This window comes from Cynoglossus semilaevis, chromosome 1, assembly GCF_000523025.1.
Source record: "Cynoglossus semilaevis isolate Cse_v1.0 chromosome 1, Cse_v1.0, whole genome shotgun sequence".
NCBI lineage: Eukaryota > Metazoa > Chordata > Actinopteri > Pleuronectiformes > Cynoglossidae > Cynoglossus > Cynoglossus semilaevis.
In genome coordinates, this window is record NC_024307.1 from 11,798,488 (window position 1) to 11,820,670 (window position 22,183).

At 41.2% G+C, this 22,183-nt stretch overlaps 2 protein-coding genes across 4 annotated transcripts in view; one reads left to right on the forward strand and one right to left on the reverse strand.

Moving 5' to 3' along the window:
- Window positions 1-14,047, forward strand: part of ptpn21 (protein tyrosine phosphatase non-receptor type 21) — a 19,245-nt gene extending 5,198 nt beyond the window's left edge. The window contains exons 9-20 of one of the 3 annotated variants that reach the window (XM_025061930.1): window positions 40-127; window positions 466-545; window positions 1,147-1,207; window positions 1,376-1,457; window positions 1,595-3,147; window positions 9,464-9,604; window positions 11,231-11,446; window positions 11,771-11,899; window positions 11,987-12,221; window positions 12,994-13,154; window positions 13,249-13,403; window positions 13,444-14,047. In XM_025061930.1, coding sequence (XP_024917698.1) covers window positions 40-127; window positions 466-545; window positions 1,147-1,207; window positions 1,376-1,457; window positions 1,595-3,147; window positions 9,464-9,604; window positions 11,231-11,446; window positions 11,771-11,899; window positions 11,987-12,221; window positions 12,994-13,154; window positions 13,249-13,377 — 2,875 coding nt within the window. In that variant the 3' untranslated portion in view covers window positions 13,378-13,403; window positions 13,444-14,047. Of the gene's footprint in view, window positions 1-39; window positions 128-465; window positions 546-1,146; window positions 1,208-1,375; window positions 1,458-1,594; window positions 3,148-4,057; window positions 4,199-4,586; window positions 4,803-5,125; window positions 5,255-5,341; window positions 5,577-6,320; window positions 6,482-6,575; window positions 6,730-9,463; window positions 9,605-11,230; window positions 11,447-11,770; window positions 11,900-11,986; window positions 12,222-12,993; window positions 13,155-13,248 lie in introns of all 3 variants that reach the window. The other 2 variants (XM_017035610.2, XM_025061927.1) reach the window with 2 other exon arrangements.
- A 1,074-nt stretch (window positions 14,048-15,121) lies between these two features.
- Window positions 15,122-21,903, reverse strand: fam98b (family with sequence similarity 98 member B). Its single transcript, XM_008311184.3, has 8 exons — window positions 20,925-21,903; window positions 20,613-20,761; window positions 20,036-20,164; window positions 19,771-19,946; window positions 19,477-19,557; window positions 17,265-17,381; window positions 15,874-16,041; window positions 15,122-15,790 (listed from the first exon to the last, which is right to left on the reverse strand). Exons 1-8 carry the CDS (start codon window positions 20,960-20,962, stop codon window positions 15,431-15,433), a joined length of 1,218 nt encoding a protein of 405 aa, XP_008309406.1. The 5' UTR covers window positions 20,963-21,903; the 3' UTR covers window positions 15,122-15,430.
- Between the last annotated feature and the right edge of the window lie 280 nt (window positions 21,904-22,183).

Consider the following 22,183-nt stretch of genomic DNA (forward strand, 5'->3'; position numbering starts at 1 on the left):
TTCCTCTGTGACTCTTTGTGCTTTAATTTGGCTGTGTAGGTGGAACGAAATTAACAACATGAGTCACAACAGGTCCTTCTTTGCCCTGGAGCTAACAAACAGAGAGGAGAGTGTTCAGTTCCAGACTGTAAGTCTCTGTTACCATCATACTGTCTCTGCCCTCATCATCTTAATCATGGATATTGTGATCTCTAAATGGATTGAGCAAATATGGATTTGGTCAATGTGATGATGATTAGCATCAGCTATTCTTAACGATGCACCTGTGTGTTGTGTGACTATAAATGGGTCGTAGAGTCACAGTATGTGGCCCACAGGCCACTATTTGACTATGATATGTGCAAGATTTTATTGAGAATACAATTTAGACTGCTTGAACAGAAAACCTGCATAGACTATATGTGACAAAACACACTGTTTACAAGCCTCAAATCATTTTTTTTTGCCTTTTCTACTTTTTCCTAGGAAGACATGGAAACCTCCAAATACGTGTGTCGAATGTGTCTGGCCAGACACAAGTTTTATAGGAATAACAAGAGTAACCTGTAAGTGTTTTTCTTTTTTTCTTTAACACACCTCGTCCAGTTTCTTTCTGTTGTCACTCTCGTGTGTCTCCTCGCTGGTTTCACCTCACTTCTTTCCTCCGCTCTTCTACTCCTCTCACTTCAGAGAGGAGTGTGACCCCCTACCTACTGAGGGTTCCCAGAAGTTCATTCTAAATCTATCCTTTCCTCGCTTTCCAATACTTTCTCGTTCCTCTCTGCCTTCTCCTGATAAGGGGTGAGCAACCCAAATCATCACCACCTACAGTACAGTGTCTGTCAAGCAGCTGTCAGAGCCACCTTAACATTTGTGGTTTCTCTAAAAAATGAAACAAACATGCACTTATTAGAAAAGGTCTTAAACCTACATTAAGTTTCTTTATATTTCTGTGTCCAAAGCTTTCTCTCTGTTGTTTGTATCATCATCTAAGTTCATACACCAATGTCAATAATAAAATATTGCTTTTTTTTCTGTAGACCGGTCCAGTGTAATCAAATACAATGTTTATAAATTTATAAATAAATAACGACCAGTCCTTGGGTCTATAAATTCAACACGTGTTGGTGTGTGTCACCTTTTCTTGACACATCTTTCTTTCTCCAGGCAAACCCAGCCCACAGTTGTAAACCCAGTCAGAAGAAGGTCCTCCACTAGAATATCCTTGGTAACGTCCATGCTTACACAATATACACACCTTTTACCATTGGCTTGTATCAGTAGTTGAGCATTGAGCCTGTGACACACGGTTGTTAAAGAAGACAATATTCTTTGTTTCTTGGAGAATTTTTGGATTATATACGAATGGCTGGAAAAAATATTTTTTGTCTTGCAGCCAAAGCCTCCGGCCTACATGATGCCTCCTCCACAGATGCACTACAATGGCCATTTCACAGAACCTTACACATCGTCACAAGGTAACTGTAGTGAATGTAAAGGAGGTTGTTTTCATGGGCCTTTGTGTTTTAAAAGAGACTGTTTGTTGTCTTCAGCAAAAAGAGACTGTCAATGACTGCTTTTAATTTATTTTATTTATTCTTCTTACCTTTCACAGACAACCTGTACATAAACAGTCAGAATGGTTATTACTACCACTCACAGACCAGCTTGGATTGCCCTCCTTTTGAATACAACAGTGGAGGGCGATTACGTAACGGCAGTGTCTACAGCGCCCACAGCACCAGCTCTCTAACTAATCCTCAACACTACCTCCAGCCTTCGCCCATGTCCTCAAATCCCTCCATCACCAGTGACATCACCAGACCGGACTACGTCCCCTCTCACCGGCACAGCGCTCTCATCCCACCTTCTTACCGTAACACTCCAGATTATGAGACAGTAATACGTCAGAAGACCAGGGTAGTAGGAGGTGGAGGAGGGGGTGGAGGAGGAGGGATGATGTTCTCTCAGGAGCATCGGCAGAGCCACTCAATGAGGAATCTGAATATTGGGAACTCTTACGCCTACAGTAGACCAGACCCTTTAGTTTACAGCCAGCCAGAAATAAGGGGGGAACACGGTGGCGGAGCCGCCCAACACCATCATTATCCTTTCCACCTGGGCTCCAGCTTTCACAGTCCGTCTCCTTACCCCTATCCGACAGAGAGGAGGCCGGTGGTTGGAGCCGTTAGTGTCCCTGAACTGACAAATGTCCAGTTACAACAAGCTCAAGAGTATCCTGCCCCAAATATTATGAAAACCCAAGTGTACCGTCCACCTCCACCTTACCCATACGCCCATCCTCGCCCTGCAAACAGCACACCTGACCTGTCACGTCACCTGTATGTCAGCAGCAGCAACCCAGACCTGATCACCAGACGAGTGCACCACTCAGTTCAGACTTTCCAAGAAGACAGTCTCCCTGTAGCCCACTCTTTGCAGGAGGTTTCAGAGCCTCTTTACAGCGGACCCCTACACAGACACCCATACAGTGCTCAAAAACGTAACTCCATAGAAATTGCCGGACTGACTCATAGTATCGAGGCAATGAGGGTCAAGGAGCGGACTGTTTCTTCTTCTTCGGCAGCAGAAATCGAAACTCCTCCACCGGTGATGCGTGGTGGACGCTCTCATGGCTCACAGCTCAACATGGTCTTAGAGCGAGCAAAGACTGAAGAACGGGGGGACATTAAGGAAGACGCACATTACGGACACAAAAAGTCCCTTTCGGATGCCACCATGCTGGTTCACAGCAGCGATGATGAAGAGTACTTTGAGGACGACAGTGGACGTCACACTCCGCTGTCCCAGGATGCCATTGCAGCCATTGTTCCTGAGCAGATGCCTCAACAGCACCCTAGCATGACCTCCCTCTCCTCTTTACTGTCTCAGCAGCAGACTCCCGTAGAGCCTCCTCCTGCATATCCTATTGGCTCCTCTCTCAGCCCTTCAGTAACTGGCTCTCTGACGTACAAGATTCACCCTCTCATCCAGGATACGGAACCTCTGTACCTGCTGTCTGAGCTACGACAGCCCAGGATCATGCCCTCGGTCTCAGAGGGAGACCTGAGTGGTCAGGTCAAACTGAAGCCTAAACAAGAGTTCAAGAAGAGGCCGGTGTCAGATGTTTTTGCTGGAAAGAAAACGATAGAAGGTTTGCCTCCACCGGTGAGTCTTTCTCTTAACCTCCTTTATTTAACCCACCATTAATGTGATAATGATGCAGGTCAAATTGAGTTCATACTCTTTTTTTTTAACTTGCCCTATGTGTTACACCTGGAATGCTGCAATAATATGTCACTGCACAAAAAACACTGGTCCTGTTTAAGTAGCTGTAAATGAATGGATTATAAGCTGTCAATCATTTAGCACAGTGATTCCCAATACATTAGTGAGCTCTGAGAGATCATCTGGTGTACCATAGGACTAAATGAATCTGAATAGTGTTACCACTTTATGTTTTTGTATTTGGTTTAGTAATATTAGTATTAATAAAACATGTTTAAAATATATTAATAAAAAATCATGGCATTACCTTGATTTTACTCTGGTGCTTGGGTCTTGGTTTGAATGGAACAAATTGAGATGAAACAATCACCCTTCAACCCTGTAACCCTGCTCAACACCACAACAATGGCAGGAACCACGGTTCTGGAGAAGCTCATATGGTTACGTGGTGTATTACAGTTATCCATCTCTGCCTTTTTGTGTGTTTTTTTTTTATGTTTACAGTTTTCAAGCTTTATAGCCATGCCGTGTTAGGACTGTAATGGATTGGACAGATCCCTTGGTGCTTCTTAAGAACTTTTTTTGATTATTACAGATGTCAACAACTCACTCTACACTCTCTAAGCTCTCACCACACCTAAACAGTTAACCCCTTCATTACAACACAAATAGAACATCATGAGTAATACAGTATAATAGGTAGTGGTTGACATAGTGCCACATAAGGGCCTGGCATAGGTACTACAGGGATTCCGGTTGTATCGTATCATATCAGCGCTGTGTTAACAGGGCCTTAATCTCTCTGCCAGGGTTCAGACCTTCACTCTGACTTTTTATGTTGTTAAACTAGGGCATGAAGAAAGGAGTGAGGTCAGAGGTGAAGAAGATGGGTCCACTCAAGGTGGCGAAGCCCAACGGCCTTTCTGTTTCCAGGCAGCCCATTTTTGACGAGATCAAGGATGAACCTGAACGAGCCTCCAACGACGAGAGGGTGAGACCACGGGTTTTCTTTGTCAATGACACTGGTAGAAAAATGCTGAACATCTATATCAGTGGTCACCAATCTTTTTGAATACATATATACATATACATATATATATACACACATATATAATGTATATTTTAGTACTTGACATTTTTCATACATTACAAGAAAAAGTATTTTTAGAGTATGGTCTAACACCATTTCAAAATAAACACCATCCCATGTGGTCTTAAGACACGTGTGGCCACACAAATGTTTTCTGTCCTCAGTCCACATCCCACTGCTATTTCACACTTCATTTACACATATTCTGTGTTCCTGAGCGGGGACAGATTGGCTTAAAGTGACGGTACGTAAACGGTGACGGTTGATGAATTTACCTCCTGTGCCTCAGTGTAAGCTGCTGGAGCAGCACATGGACAGAGGGGAGCTTCTCAGAGAGTACGAGAAAATCCCAAAGCGTCCTGGAGGGGAATTCTCCATCGCCATGCTGCCAGAGAGTGGAGACAAAAACCGCTTCCAGGACGTCCTGCCCTATGACAGCAACCGAGTGGAGCTGGTTCCCACCAAAGAGAACAACACAGGATACATCAACGCGTCCCATGTCAGAGTGAGTAGTGTGGTCATGTCATCAGAGTAATATTGTCACGTATCACATATTTGTTCAATGGCGTCGTTTTCCTTCCACTGTGTGTAGAGTCACTGCTGATGACAACAGGAAGAGACATCATTTTGTCAGGACTTTTTCTTTATTCTAGTCTTGATGGACTTGGTCTAATTACATAATTACATTTACAGATGTCTTTGCTTCATTACCTTTTCACCTCAGACTGGCTTTGTTTGGCAGAAAAGAAATCTAATCCACACATTTTAATCATTTGTCCAACTAAATCAAGCCTTTTTTTTACCAGTCTTTGTCTTCTGTGTCATCAGATCACAGTGTCTGGTCAGGAGTGGAGCTACATTGCCTCACAGGGTCCAATGTCCAACACGTGTCAGGACTTCTGGCAGATGGTGTGGGAGCAGGGCGTCTCCATCATTGCCATGGTTACAGCTGAGGAGGTCAGTTGAAGTTCACGTCACAGCTTGGACGTTGTTTTCTTCGGTATATGACTCGTCCTTTTCTTCCGTCTCCTCCTCCTGCTGCAGGAGAACGGCCGAGAGAAGAGCTTCCGGTACTGGCCGCGGCTCGGCTCAAGACACAATACTGTGACGTACGGGCGCTTCAAAATCACGACCCGTTTCCGCACAGAGTCAGGCTGCTACGCTACAACGGGGCTAAAGATCAAACACCTCCTGATGGGTCAGGAGAGGACGGTGTGGCACCTGCAGTACACCGACTGGCCTGACCACGGCTGTCCTGAGGACTTAAAAGGATTCCTCAGTGAGTAACTGAGGAAATAAATAATAATCTGAAAAAAGACTGCTTTTATTTATGGTAAAAGAGCAGGCTGTACTCTCAATATAACATTTCTGGTATTGAAAAATGGAAATACTGGTCAAACCAGGCATGGGCAACCTACGGCCCGAGGGCCGGTTGAGGCCTGTTTGACTTGTTAATCCGGCCCGTCGAACTTGTCCAAATAATGTTATTATTATATACGTTATTATATTCTATATAATATTCTATTTTCATTATATTTCTGCCTTTCATCTGCAATACCTGCATTTCCCCAATAGATGGCATAGAAATAGCATTTTAGCATTTTTAGCCTGGTTTGAAAAGTTTGCCCATGCCTGGTTTATATGAATGTATAAATATATATATATATAGGTTAGTATAGGTTAGGTTTTTTATATATATGACATAGAAGAACCAGCATGAGAAGGAATGAATGGATTTGTTAGACATACATTGAGTAATGTGAGTAACTTTACTACTGTAAGAAAACAGGAAGTGTTAGATTGACTATTATAAATTGTGGATTTGGTTTTTGCTCTGTGGTGGGAGGTCTACAGTGTTAGACTTTTACTCCCACCAAGTCTGCTAATGATTTCAGTCCCACCATTTGATTTATCTTAATTTTCTACACTCAATCACGATGAATGAAAGTAAAAATGGTAAATGTCTGACGGCCCCAGTCCATAGAAAACACCGTTGATCGCTGTCTTCTCTCATTTCCTTCAGCGTACCTGGAGGAGGTCCAGTCTGTGAGGAGACACACCAACAGCATCAGCGACCCAAAGAACACTAACCTACCTGTTCTGGTCCACTGCAGCGCTGGAGTGGGTCGAACCGGAGTGGTCATCTTATCAGAGATATTGATCGCCTGTTTAGAACACAACGAGGTAACGTCTTCTCTCTGATCTGTCCGATCCTCACCCTTCTCTCTCTCTCTCTCTCTCTTTCGCTAACGTTCTCTCCGTCTCTGGTCTGCTGCAGCCTCTGAACGTCCCTGAGGTTCTGTTCAAGCTCCGTACTCAGAGGATGATGATGGTCCAGACCCCGTCCCAGTACAACTTTGTCTACAAAGTCCTCATCCAGTACCTGCGGAACTCCAGGCTGATCTGAGCTCAGGCCTCGGTTCTATGGTCAGGTCTGGGTCTCTGAGTGACCTCATAGGCCAAGTATTAAATCAAGCAGGGCCACAGAAAGGATGATGGATGGATGGATGGATGTATTTACAAAAAAGACGACGCAGTGCCCCCTGAAGGAGCATGAAGACACTAAAACCTGCCTTTGACAGTATTACATTGTTGTTTTCATACGTTTTTGCTTGAAAAATGTCAGCACTTTTTGTAGAATTCTGCTGTAAATATTAAACCAATGTTCTGCTGCATTGAAGATAAATCTACAGTTGGTTGATTTGTCTTCGGCCTAAGGAAACATTTTTGTGGAAGGAAGTTCAGATTTCTGATTTTTTTATTTTATTTTAGTGAAGTGAACACAGATTGTGATTTAAGGAGCCAAGAGAACAGGTAATGTAGTTAAATGAAGTTTCCTGCACTTAAAGATCGCCAAAGGCTTTATTTCCCTGTAACACACCCCCTGCTGGAAGTTGACAGAAGTGAAGAATGCAGGTTTGATGAATCTAAAGCTGACAAATGAAGAAAGAGAATTATTTCTTTTTTCTTTAGTTTTGAGGGGTGGGGGGTAAATTAATTTTTGTAAGTATTTTATTACTTTATGTCAAATCAAATCAGTCATTTTAACTACTGTGTCTGAGAATGTGCAGCAAAAAATGAAATGAATATTGAAGAAATGTGTAATATTTTCAGTAATAGGTCAAATATTGAATAAAATGTCAGATTGTTTTTTCTTAAACTGGAGGAAGAGAAATCACAATCTGCATCTGAAGAAGTTACTTCCTTCAAACCCAGTGTTTTGCTTTTGTTTGCTTGATATTTTTGTTGGTTGTGCAAACACACTAAGTCTTATTGAGTGAAGACTGAAATGTTTTTTGTTGAGGTGTGACTTCAGTCCATTGACAGCTGTTTGTAAACTTGTAAATTGGATGTAAAAATCAGCTTTAATTAATTCTGGTCACTGTACAAACTGTATAAACTGTATCTATTAAACAAAAAATGTAAGTATGGGATAATTACAAGTGTAGGAAATATTTACCACCACAAATAAATATTTGTCAAATACTGGTCACTTTTTTGTGCAATCATTGCAGCCTCATGGTAGGACTTGGTCAAAGCCGGATCCATTTGGAGTTGCAATTTTATTTATTTTAAAGTTTTTAACCGATGAATGTAGTTAATCCAGAAAAGGAAAATAGTATGTTGTCACATATGTAAATTATGTGAATTAAATACATGTTCCTAGTTGTAAAAAAAAATTACTTTGACTTAAATTAAGAATAAAACCTGACCACAAATCAACAAAGAGCATTTCTGATGGTTTCACAATGATGGCAGTGATTTAACACATCAGTCTCTTTCACTGACCTGTTGCTGCTGACGATGACGAGCTGCAGCTGAGGAAACATCAGCTCCACCTGCGTCTCTGTCCCAGCTGATGAAGACGAGTCGTCTGAAGGTTATAAATGCAGCTGCTGCCTCTCAGCTCGTTTGGTTTCCAGACAGCAGCGAGTGAATGTTGTTGTTTTGTTTGTGGGGAAACTCTTGGTTTTTGTGGGATCACTGTGTGGTCTGGGCCAAACTCTGTTGTTTATAAACCATGACTCCTGTGACTTCACTGAAACCACACTGTTCACTGCTGAGAGGTTTCTTCAACACTGGTGGAAGGTCTGCCTCCACCAGTGAGTCTTTCTCTTAATCACCTCCATTTAACCCACGTCAGCCATTGATGTGGTGACGATACAGCTGTAATTAAGTTAAACTCTCTTTAAACATGTCCTTTGTGTTACACCTGGAATGCTGCCACAATATGTCACTGCACAGAAAACACTGGTCCTGTTTAAGTAGCTGTAAATGAATGGATTATAAACTGTCAATCATTCAGCACAGTGATTCCCAACGACCGTGTCCCAGTGTGCCGTGAGAGGTCATTGGGTGAACCATGGGAAATTATCCAGTTTCACTTAATGGGTCTGAAAAGTATTAGTTATTCACTGCAAATAATTTGCCTTTGTTGCTGTAAGTGACAGTGGCAGACGGAACAGTTAAAGAACTCTTGACCATGTGATTACACTAGTGCACTGCCTTGCCCAATGACTGCTGGGACTGGAACCATCTCCTTTAATAAGGCAGTAACAGATAAATATATTAATGAATGTTGAAGGAGGAGGAGCGTCTTCTGAGGTCTATTGAACTTTCATACTCTCCCAAAATGCAATTTAATATTTGACCACAAATATTATTCAAACTATTCCTCTATATTTATTTAAATATTTTTAATGAAAAACCTTTGTATGGATTTGCTGATTTTTAAAACTTTTTGTTTCCAAAAATAATACAAATTTTAAAGTATTGAGACACAGTATGTTAACCGTTTCCTTAAGTTTAGATCGGTATCTGTCTCCTGCACAGCAGCTAAATCTTCCTGTGTGGGAAGAATCACAACAGCCTTGTTTCATTTTCGGAAAGTGATTTTTCTTTTAAATTAATACCTTCAGGTTTCTAACTGACAAGACCATGACAACAAAAGTATGTGTATACAAAACATTTGAGGCGTTGACACACACACACACACCTGACTGTGACACCTTATGAAAGACTGAAGTCGCTCTGACTGGGGAAACCAGACGAGTGACATTCTGTGTAAGGCAGCCAGCAGCCTGTTGTGGTCCCTCCCATCTCTCCCACTTAATCTCTCTGCCAGGGTTCAGACCTTCACTCTGACTTTTTGTGTTGTCAAACCAGGGCATGAAGAAAGGAGTGAGGTCAGAGGTGAAGAAGATGGGTCCACTCAAGGTGGCGAAGCTCAACGGCCTGTCTGTGTCCAGGCAGCCCATGTTTGACGAGATCAAGGATGAACCTGAACAAGCCTCCAACGACGAGAGGGTGAGACGACGGGTTTTCTTTGTCAATGACACTGGTAGAAAAATTATCTTTATGATAAGAACACGGAGGTTTTTCCACGGAGGTTTTTCCATGGACTTATTTTGCTTTTGTGTTGTGTTACTGAGTAACCCTGACTGAGCCTGTTACCAGGCCTGTTACCTTGGTTTGTTGGTATTAGTTACCTCCAGCCAGTGAGGACTTGTTCTGGTGGATGCATGAGAGAGAGAAACAATGTTCTTTCCGTGAACACAGCTACACCTGTTAACATTTATATCCATAAACAATAACCTTGAGCTTTCAGTTATGCCTTAAAAATCGACTGTATCCCAACGCAAGACCATACTGGCAGCTAATACTACAGTAATAGAAAGTAAAAGTGAAATTACGAATGAAGTTATGGACATTTTATATGATGTACATCACAAGTGTCAAACTCAGGCCTGTGGGCCAAATCTTGCCCATGGTGTAAATATAATTTGGCCCGTGAGATCATATCAAATGTGTATCAGAGCTGTCCCGGCATCATATCCTATAAGTTTGTTGTTTTACATTAAAAAGTAATGATAGAGATATAATAACAAACACATACCACGCATGTGTGTCTTATTTCAAATTTAATTTCTCATATGTTTATGATATTAAGCTTTGGTGGTTCCAGATTCAGTGATTATGCAAAACTAAGGTTAGTTTAAATATGAAAAAAAATATATACATTACGCGGAGATAAGGGAAAACATGCACGATTGCAGGGAATTTTTCAATATTATATTTGACCCGTGACTTTGTGACCGTGTTTGTGTCAATATCTCCTGATACCGACCTTTCACTAGGCGTGTAAACATTTATTACCAGTGTTCCCAGTTTATGAACCTTTGTTGGACCATGCAAAACTCTCTATCTGTTTTTATTGTAGCCTAATGTTTACCCAGTTGCCAGAGTCCAAAGATCGGAGATATGGGTTTGAGTGCTTAACGGGTTGGGCTGAGACTTCTTGGTCAGAGAAGCTCAGCTTTTATATATATATAAACAAGAGCTAGCTTACTCAGTAATAACAAATAGAGATATCAAAACAAAATCTTCAATGAACAGAACCAGGTCCGTCCCTTATTAACGAACAGACCACAGGTGGCATGTTCAGACACCTTGAAGATTCTTAAAGGTTTCTGGACATATCACCTTAAAAATCTTTGTGTTCGGTTTGTTTGTTTGGTTGTGTTCCTGTCATTTAGTTATGGAAAATAATCATTTCTGAACATTTATGACTCATAATTTAATTTTTATATCTCACATCGCAATGAATCTTAAACAATCTCCATTAGCCTTGTGGCAACGAGCTAGTTTCGCATGTAACACCATTGTGTAAAGGACTGTTGAAGGCACAGCTTAGTGGATCTGCCCTCAACAATGCAGCCTAAGGTGGAGTAGTCGAGTGCAGAGCCACTGAGTTTTCAGCACAGTGTATTGTCAGCAGTTGAAGAAATAAAACTGCGTTTTGTTCGATTCATAGCGTGCACCGAACCGAGACCACAGCATCGAACGGTTCAATACAAACACACGTTTTGTTTCACGGCTGTCACACCACATTTACACCTGGGATGGTTGATGAATTTACCTCCTGTGCCTCAGTGTAAGCTGCTGGAGCAGCACATGGACGGAGGGGAGCTTCTCAGCGAATACGAGAATATCCCAAAGCGTCCTGGAGGAAAATTCTCCATCGCCATGCTGCCAGAGAGTGGAGACAAAAACCGCTTCCAGGACGTCCTGCCCTATGACAGCAACCGAGTGGAGCTGGTTCCCACCAAAGAGAACAACACAGGATACATCAACGCGTCCCATGTCAGAGTGAGTAGTGTGGTCATGTCATCAGAGTAATATTGTCACGTATCACATATTTGTTCAATGGCGTCGTTTTCCTTCCACTGTGTGTAGAGTCACTGCTGATGACAACAGGAAGAGACATCATTTTGTCAGGACTTTTTCTTTATTCTAGTCTTGATGGACTTGGTCTAATTACATAATTACATTTACAGATGTCTTTGCTTCATTACCTTTTCACCTCAGACTGGCTTTGTTTGGCAGAAAAGAAATCTAATCCACACATTTTAATCATTTGTCCAACTAAATCAAGCCTTTTTTTTTACCAGTCTTTGTCTTCTGTGTCATCAGATCACAGTGTCTGGTCAGGAGTGGAGCTACATTGCCTCACAGGGTCCAATGTCCAACACGTGTCAGGACTTCTGGCAGATGGTGTGGGAGCAGGGCGTCTCCATCATTGCCATGGTTACAGCTGAGGAGGTCAGTTGAAGTTCATGTCACAGCTTGGACGTTGTTTTCTTCTTTATATGACTCGTCCTTTTCTTCCGTCTCCTCCTCCTGCTGCAGGAGAACGGCCGAGAGAAGTGTTTCAGGTACTGGCCGCGGCTCGGCTCAAGACACAACACCGTGACGTACGGGCACTTCAAAATCACGACCCGTTTCCGCACAGAGTCAGGCTGCTACGCTACAACGGGGCTAAAGATCAAACACCTCCTGATGGGTCGGGAGAGGACGATGTGGCACCTGCAGTACACCGACTGGCCTGACCACGGCTGTCCTGAGGACTTAAAAGGATTCCTCAGTGAGTAACTGAGGAAGTAAATCACTGGTTCCTAACCATTTTTAGATTGTGACCCCATTTTAACATTACAAATTTCTGGTGACCCCGTTATGTGATCGCAGCCATAAATCAAGATGAGACTGATGGTTGATCAAGATTTTATGCTGCATTTGAACTTGATTTATATTCATGAAAGTGAAAGAATACCATTGTTTAAGATTGTGTGTGATAATTTAATTATAATTTTTTTTAATAGTTATTTTCATCAGTATTTTTTTTTTATAAATTACTCAACATTTCAGGCGATCCCATTTGAATTTTAATGCGACTCCAATGGGGTTGCGACCCCAAGGATGAAAAAACACTGAATTAAATAATTTAAAAACATCCTTTCTCTCCCTATACACCGTTCCACATGACTGGTTGATGTAGAAGACGCAGCAAATATTCCTCAGAGATTTGGTTTAGTTTGACTGTAGTTTATCAGTTTGTGACGTGAATCCACCACATCTGAAGGTTCTCGCTTCACGTTGGGCCAGGTTCAGTCAACATGTCAATACAACTGAGGTGACTTCAGCTTCGTGTCTCATACTAAGATAAGCAAACCAGCAATGTGGTTCCACTGGGCCTCGAACCCAAGACCCTCTATGTGTAAGGCAGATGTGTAAGGCAGGCATGATAACTGCTACACTATTGAATCAATCACGATGAATGAAAGTAAAAATGGTAAATGTCTGACGGCCCCAGTCCATAGAAAACACCGTTGATCGCTGTCTTCTCTCATTTCCTTCAGCGTACCTGGAGGAGGTCCAGTCTGTGAGGAGACACACCAACAGCATCAGCGACCCAAAGAACACTAACCTACCTGTTCTGGTCCACTGCAGCGCTGGAGTGGGTCGAACCGGAGTGGTCATCTTATCAGAGATATTGATCGCCTGTTTAGAACACAACGAGGTAACGTCTTCTCTCTGATCTGTCCGATCCTCACCCTTCTCTCTCTCTCTCTCTCTCTTTCGCTAACGTTCTCTCCGTCTCTGGTCTGCTGCAGCCTCTGAACGTCCCTGAGGTTCTGTTCAAGCTCCGTACTCAGAGGATGATGATGGTCCAGACCCTGTCCCAGTACAACTTTGTCTACAAAGTCCTCATCCAGTACCTGCGGAACTCCAGGCTGATCTGAGCTCAGGCCTCGGTTCTATGGTCAGGGTGGAACCTAAAAACCACTGTGACGCTGGACCTGCAGGAGTCTGGGTCTCTGAGTGACCTCATAGGCCAAGTATTAAATCAAGCAGGGCCACAGAAAGGATGATGGATGGACGGATGGATGTATTTACAAAAAAGACGACGCAGTGCCCCCTGAAGGAGCATGAAGACACTAAAACCTGCCTTTGACAGTATTACATTGTTGTTTTCATACGTTTTTGCTTGAAAAATGTCAGCACTTTTTGTAGAATTCTGCTGTAAATATTAAACCAATGTTCTGCTGCATTGAAGATAAATCTACAGTTGTTTTTTTGTGCGAGGAAGTTCAGATTTTTGATACAGATACTATTTTATATATATTAATTTATAACTATTTTATTACTTCCTTATGATGTAAAATCTAATAATTTATTTTAACAACTGTGTCTGAGAATGTGTTGCATGAAAATTGAATTTAATATTGCAGAAATCTGTAATATGTTCGGTCATGGGTGAAATGTTGAGTATAATTTCATTCCCGTTTTTTCTTAAACTGGAGGAAAAGAAATCAAGTTATTTTCTTGAACCACAGCATTTTGCTTTTGTTTACTTAACATTTTTGTTGGTTGTTCAAACACACTGACTGTTGAGTGGAGACTGAAATTAATGCTTTTTTGTTGTTGTTGAGGTGTAACTTCAGTCCATTAATGACTGTTTGTAATCTTGTAAATTGGATATAAAAATCATGTCACTGTACAAACTGTATCTATCTTGAACAAATAAAATACGTATTGGCCAAGTGTAGAAAATACTTACAACAATAAATAAATACTTGTCTGGATGTCATGGGGGCGTTGTTGAGCAGTGGAGTATAGAGATTAGCATAAAACAACAACAAAAATGGCTGAACCGAGGAGGAGAGTTCTCCGTTAACGTACCGTGTTGTATTTAATAACCACACCGACCACTGCCGTCTGTTAATCTGCCTACCTCTCTCAGCGGGAACATTGTCACGACCTCCTCCGTCGTCGCCATGTTTGTTGTTGTCCTAGAAACTGACGTCTGACCGGGAAAAAAAAATCTAAATCCAACACTGTCCTCTAGCGGCTATACTGCCTAACAACCATGCCAAACGTATTGCTGTATTCCAGAAAGCTGGCAAAAACAACTATTTTTTTTGCATAAATGAAAAGAGTGAAAGCGGGATAAGATACAGAAGGTGGATGTTCGACTTCGAGTGGCTTTTTTTAGTCCTTTTCTTCGTTGTAAGTAAGAAATTTCGGATTTCCTTGAAACAGACCCAACTATTTAAGGAAGTTGTTCTGACCTGGTTTTCCGATGAAATACGGTGAACGTTTGCACAGCCCAGGTGTTTCCTCTTCACCCTGATGACAGTCACCTGTTGTGGCTCCTGGTCATGCTGCTGACCTCTGAACTGAATTTAGTCTCAGTCATAAGTTCTGTCTCTGGATGTTCAGATGGACAACACTCATCCGAACTGACCTCAAAACAAACCCTTTATTTGTCTATCAAGACAAACCCTTTATTTGTTTTTCCAGGATAAAGGAAACAGAGGTGTGTGACGATCTGTTTTTGCATGGATCATGTCCATGTTGTATAAAACTGGTTTTAAAAATGTAAAAACACTCGAGGCCACCAGGGGGCGACATCTGTAAATGTTTTAAAACTGCCTTCTGTTGGTATTTTTTATTGGGAAGACAAAAAAGGCAAAATCCAAGATATTGTTTGAGTTCCTTTTTTAAAAAGATGTTCTTTATTTAATTCATATTTAAACGTCAGGATCTTCAGGTACAAAGTGAAGTTCACTATGATGAAGGTCAGTTAAAAAGTCTGCTGTTTACATTTCCAAAAATGTCAAAACCCAAACATTCAGTCCTTTATCTCAGTTAGGTTCAAAACAAATACCTAAAGTTTTAAACCAGGTATTTCTCCCTCTCTCTCTCTCTCTCTCACACACACACACACACTCTGACTAATTATACACTGAATTTAAAAAGTGTATTATAAATCGTCCAGATGGAGTTGAGGAGTTAATACTGGTATCTCCCTCTCTTCCCTCCGTGTCCACTCTGACCGCCGTAGCCTCCACCGTTTCCACCATATCCTCCTTGGTTCCTCCCACCTCCCCTCCAACCGTCTCTACCATCACCTCCTCCATGTCCCCAGCTGCCTCCTCCTCCTGCTCCTCCTCCTCCTCTTCCCCAGTGACCACTATTTCCACGACCCGAGCTGCCTCCTCCTCTTCCTCCTCTTCCTCTTCCACCTCCTCCTCTTCCTCCCCAGCCACCACCTCCACCATCTTGTCTCTTTTGCCATGGGGGCATCTCAGGAGGCGGCGCTTCTATCTCAGAAGGTCGTCCTCCTCGGTCAGGGACTCTTCCCATCCGTACCTGTAGGTGGAGTTGTCATTTGTTTATTTCACACGGCTGCTTTAAAATAAGAAAAAAAAAAAACCAAATGATTATTTTGGAACCTTGTTGACGGCACAGACTGTCTTCTCTCTGCTGGAGCCGCTGCTGGTCTTCACCACGTTGCAGATGTCTTCTCTGGCTGCCAGCAGCTCGGCCATGTCCACCTGGGACTGTGGCTTCAGAGAATGTCTCCTGGGCTGGTAGGCTCCCGCCATGCTGTCCACCTTCACCTGAGAAACCACACACACACACACACACACACACACACACACACACACACACACACACACACACAGAGTCAGTATTTTTCCGCATTAATAATTCCATACTTGGATTAGTCACTTTTGTCTTTTGTCCCAGCAGTATACAGATTAATCAAGATTAATTACAATCAGGATTATTTATGACAACAGCCCACTGTATTTAATCAGTTAATCAGTTTAAAAACTGTAATTGTGTGAAGTGTTTTGAGAAATGTGTACTCTATAGTTACATGATAATCATCTATATTTTAGCGACTGTTGGGTTTTTACACAGGAACAGCACATCTTAGCACCTGTTGCTCAGCGTTTTAAAACTGAGCCGACAAGGATAAAAAAAAAAAACAGGTTTATAAAAATTGTCCGATGAATGAAGAAGCAAACCGACTGATGCTAATCGTTGTCAGTGAGTGCTAACTGGTCGACGACGGTCTCGTTCACGTACCTTGGCTCTGTCTGACCAACCGAACGACTGAATGGTCACATCCAGACGTTTGATCAACATCCTGCGGCGACACTCGTACTCTGAAGACAGGATGGAGTTGATGCTGCGCAGCTTGGTCTGACAAGAAAAACCAAAGACATGTCACCAGTCGAACAAAATATCACGTAAATAACATGAAACAATGTAGTATTACCCTAGACTTTCTCAATTAAATTCTGATGCTCCGTCCTCCAAAACTGGAAAAATGTTCTTTTTACAGTTGTCCTTCACACACACGCACACACACACACACACACACACACACACACACACACACACACACACACACACACACACAGAGTCAGTATTTTTCCGCATTAATAATTCCATACTTGGATTAGTCACTTTTGTCTTTTGTCCCAGCAGTATACAGATTAATCAAGATTAATTACAATCAGGATTATTTATGACAACAGCCCACTGTATTTAATCAGTTAATCAGTTTAAAAACTGTAATTGTGTGAAGTGTTTTGAGAAATGTGTACTCTATAGTTACATGATAATCATCTATATTTTAGCGACTGTTGGGTTTTTACACAGGAACAGCACATCTTAGCACCTGTTGCTCAGCGTTTTAAAACTGAGCCGACAAGGATAAAAAAAAAAAACAGGTTTATAAAACATTGTCCGATGAATGAAGAAGCAAACCGACTGATGCTAATCGTTGTCAGTGAGTGCTAACTGGTCGACGACGGTCTCGTTCACGTACCTTGGCTCTGTCTGACCAACCGAACGACTGAATGGTCACATCCAGACGTTTGATCAACATCCTGCGGCGACACTCGTACTCTGAAGACAGGATGGAGTTGATGCTGCGCAGCTTGGTCTGACAAGAAAAACCAAAGACATGTCACCAGTCGAACAAAATATCACATAAATAAAATGAAACAATGTAGTATTACCCTAGACTTTCTCAATTAAATTCTGATGCTCCGTCCTCCAAAACTGGAAAAATGTTCTTTTTACAGTTGTCCTTAGATTACTTTAAATTCCTGGCGCCAATCTCCAACTGGACTGTGGCTGGATTTGTCTGTAGGTGCTACCACCTGGACAACGTTTGAAAAGTTCCTCTGAAGTTTAAAACAAAATTCATCAGCTAAATATTGGCCACCGGACAAACGCAGGTAAATTTTTATCCGTTTTCATTTTAGGAGAACTTTATTATTTTCTCTTCATTTTCGATGTTTTGTTGCTGGAGAATTGGTCATTAATATTGCAGGTTTTCCAGGTCACGTGAAAACCCGGTTCCTCCTTCGCTATATCAGTTCTTTTTCATTTTCGTAGCCCAAGTGCTTGGTTTTTATTTGCTGTAATTAATCAGGACTCCTGACTGTTTGATGCTCATAAAGTAAAATTGTGTTGTTGTTTTTTTTTTTTGTTGAAAGGACTGACATCAGTCTTTTTCATTGACATGCTGCATTGAAGATAAATCTACAGTTGGTTGATTTGTCTTCGGCCTAAGGAAACATTTTTGTGGAAGGAAGTTCAGATTTCTGATTTTTTTTATTTTATTTTAGTGAAGTGAACACAGATTGTGATTTAAGGAGCCAAGAGAACAGGTAATGTAGTTAAATGAAGTTTCCTGCACTTAAAGATCGCCAAAGGCTTTATTTCCCTGTAACACACCCCCTGCTGGAAGTTGACAGAAGTGAAGAATGCAGGTTTGATGAATCTAAAGCTGACAAATGAAGAAAGAGAATTATTTCTTTTTTCTTTAGTTTTGAGGGGTGGGGGGTAAATTAATTTTTGTAAGTATTTTATTACTTTATGTCAAATCAAATCAGTCATTTTAACTACTGTGTCTGAGAATGTGCAGCAAAAAATGAAATGAATATTGAAGAAATGTGTAATATTTTCAGTAATAGGTCAAATATTGAATAAAATGTCAGATTGTTTTTTCTTAAACTGGAGGAAGAGAAATCACAATCTGCATCTGAAGAAGTTACTTCCTTCAAACCCAGTGTTTTGCTTTTGTTTGCTTGATATTTTTGTTGGTTGTGCAAACACACTAAGTCTTATTGAGTGAAGACTGAAATGTTTTTTGTTGAGGTGTGACTTCAGTCCATTGACAGCTGTTTGTAAACTTGTAAATTGGATGTAAAAATCAGCTTTAATTAATTCTGGTCACTGTACAAACTGTATAAACTGTATCTATTAAACAAAAAATGTAAGTATGGGATAATTACAAGTGTAGGAAATATTTACCACCACAAATAAATATTTGTCAAATACTGGTCACTTTTTTGTGCAATCATTGCAGCCTCATGGTAGGACTTGGTCAAAGCCGGATCCATTTGGAGTTGCAATTTTATTTATTTTAAAGTTTTTAACCGATGAATGTAGTTAATCCAGAAAAGGAAAATAGTATGTTGTCACATATGTAAATTATGTGAATTAAATACATGTTCCTAGTTGTAAAAAAAAATTACTTTGACTTAAATTAAGAATAAAACCTGACCACAAATCAACAAAGAGCATTTCTGATGGTTTCACAATGATGGCAGTGATTTAACACATCAGTCTCTTTCACTGACCTGTTGCTGCTGACGATGACGAGCTGCAGCTGAGGAAACATCAGCTCCACCTGCGTCTCTGTCCCAGCTGATGAAGACGAGTCGCCTGAAGGTTATAAATGCAGCTGCTGCCTCTCAGCTTGTTTGGTTTCCAGACAGCAGCGAGTGAACGTCATCTCTGACCTTGGTTTCTGTGTTGTTTCGTGTGTTTTCTCTATGTTTTTTATGGAGTTGCTGGTTGGTCCTGTTTCTTATTCTAACCCTTTAAACCTTTTCATACTTTTTTTTTGTTTTTTTTGTTTTACTCATTTTATGGTGACATTTTGATCATGTTTATAGACATCACAAAGCCTGTGACTTCACTGTTTTTTTTGTTTTTGTTGGAGGACACCAAACCTCTTCACTTACCCACTGTTCACTGTTGAGGGATTTCTTTAACACTGGGTTTCCCACAAAACCACCTGGAAGATCTTTGAGCACTTTATCCACCTGCAGTGACACACGGGTTCATTTATTTCTGCAAGAAATGTTTTTTTTTTCAACTGGAATACAGTTTCAGTTAATACAGTTACACCAAGAAAACGCATTCAAAACAAAGAATAATTCTACAACGTTGACCACTGTTAACCAATCTGTAATGCCACACTTTGCAGTAAGCACAAAAGTCAGGCTTTTTGTTTTCAATCAGCTCATTGCTCCCACCTTGGTCTGTATTTGATCGAAGACTTCTGCTGCGTCTGATCCTCTCGGTTCCGACAGCTCCAGTGTTTCACAGATCGCAAGCAGCTCCTGGAACGCTGGATTCTTATCTTGATGTTTGTCAGTGCCTCGTCTGCTCCTCTGGAGCTGAGCCGCCTGGAGCTCCGAGCTGAGAAACACTAAAAAGTGAAAAAAGCAGAGTGAAAATGTTGGGATTTCTCGCAGTCAAAAACTGTCAAAATGATAAAAATGGGAAGCGCTGACGTACACACAAACTTAAGGTGATCGTTGGTGTTTCTCGTGGCACCCTTGAGCAAACCTGAAACCTCCTCTTCGTACGGACAGTGCAGCTCTTTCATCAGACCACTCATCTCTAGCTGAAGACTGTCCACGTCATCTGCAAAGAAAAGAACTTTTAGGCAGATATCTAAAATACAACTTTATTTCTACTACGATTACAGCCTTCCGACAGGTTCTGGCCTCTAAATGGAGCTGATGACGTCTGCAGACGCTTCAGTAGAACACACATGAGGAAAGTGCATCATGTGTCACGTGAAATATGCACTGATGTATGTTTCACGTGTGTAATCATAGACCAGTCAAAGCTCAATGTAGGTCATTCAAGAGGAGATCAAATAAACTGGAGCACGACGGATCGATTGCTTCCCTGATGTTTTACTGCAGGTCAGGGTTCTTTTGATCTGTGGTTCTGGTAGTTAATGGGAACTCCGTGGGGTTTGTTGTCTGGACGTTATGCCTTTTTTTTTTTTTTTTTTTTGTAAATCAAGTTCCTTATGAACACGTGTGCCCTGTCAAAGAGGAAGTGAAATTGGTGACAGGTCTACCTGGACCGGATGTGATGCTCTCCTCCAGGTCACACAGTGGTTTTAACCTCGTCACCAGCCACCGACAGAGATCCACATACTCCTGGGAGGACAGGCCTCCTTCAGCGGCTCTGAGCAGGGCTTTCTCTTCCAGGAGAGGGCCGTCATAACTGAAAAAGTTAGTAATATCCCTTATAACATGTGTTGAACTTATTTTCACAATTGTCCAAGACATGTTCGTTAAGCTTGATTTTAGAAATTGTAAATACTAAGACCTCACACGCATGTGTGTATAGAAGCTAACGTTAGCATGCTAACAGTTCAGTATCTCACCCCAGTTGCTCCAACGAATCCAGAATATCGCACTCCATCGTTGAGTCAGTGAAGTCTTTCCCCCCCTCTACTTACACCATACTTCTGACGCGTTCATAATAATGCCAGTAAATACATAGGACGTAGCATCAATTCATTCATAGTGCTTCCATTGCTTTACGACGACATAAACGGACCGGAACGAAACATGAGACCATCGAAAATGGTTCCTCACTATTCGTTCCGCATCTAAAATACCGCCGTTTAGACTCAAATTAAAATCTCGCAAATGTTTTCTTTACAACAGAGAAAAAAAACCCTTATAACTTTGATTACTTTTTACGTTACAAATAGACCTGTAATTAAGAGTAGACAGAGATGACAGCTCTATCATTTAGATATATAAATATAAATTCCAGACATGGTTTTAAATTAAAATCCATGCAATGAGACTATATACGAATATGGCAGTACTGTTTGTAGCGAGTTGTGTATAATTGTTTGTCTTCTCGATGTTTAATTGCATTAGTGGTTCCCAAAGTGGGGGCCGCCCTAACCTGAGGGGCACATAGCTGTTGTGGTGACAGCAAAGTAGATGAAAATCCATCTCAATATTTTCTTTGTGTCACAGTTATGGGGAAAATGCACTGATTTGTAAAATAGTGTGCTTCACCATGTTGTTGGAGGAGTACAGCTCCCAGGATGAGGAGGTGCTCACTGTCATAACGGCACAAACTAACAAAACAAAATCTATTTTAAGTTTACGTTATGAATGGGTTTTTTATTCAATTAAAAATACATCTATGTTGGTGCGTGTTATTACTATAAATAATTTAATTACAGTTTCATAAAGAGTCAAGAAGAAACAAGCACTAATGACTGTCAGCATTGTGGGAAAAAAACTTGATAAAGTACCTTTGTTGTTGTTCGTTTTCCCAAGATCAGCCGCTCCTTTCATCAACCCTGTAATTACTAGTGTTATACATTAAACTCTTGACCTTTTAATTTTCTCACCCTTCCGTCGATGTTTTCTTCTTCTAATTTTACACTTAAACCAGTCAAAGCAGATGTTTGTACATCTCTGAGTCTGGTTCTGTGACATATTTGGATCAGTTTTCAAAGGAAGTCTTTTTCTCTTTGTTACGATGCCAAGTCCTTGATTGTTGAGTCAGTTGAGTCTCTTCTGCCTAATTGTGGACTGAAGTTGGTTTTTACTTGTAGCTTTTCTTCAGTTCAATATCTAATATGATTTTTTACACCTTTTTTTTAGTTTTGGACTC

Excerpts from the sequence above, each read along its gene's own strand:
- fam98b (XM_008311184.3), bottom strand. The coding sequence starts at position 20,962 with ATGGAGTGCGATATTCTGGATTCGTTGGAGCAACTGGG. Across the intron at positions 19,947-20,035 it reads CGATCACCTTAAGTTTGTGT|TGTTTCTCAGCTCGGAGCTC; the intron begins GTACGTCAGCGC and ends TTCACTTTTTAG. Across the intron at positions 17,382-19,476 it reads CCCTCAACAGTGAACAGTGG|ACCAAGCTGCGCAGCATCAA; the intron begins GTAAGTGAAGAG and ends TTTTCTTGTCAG.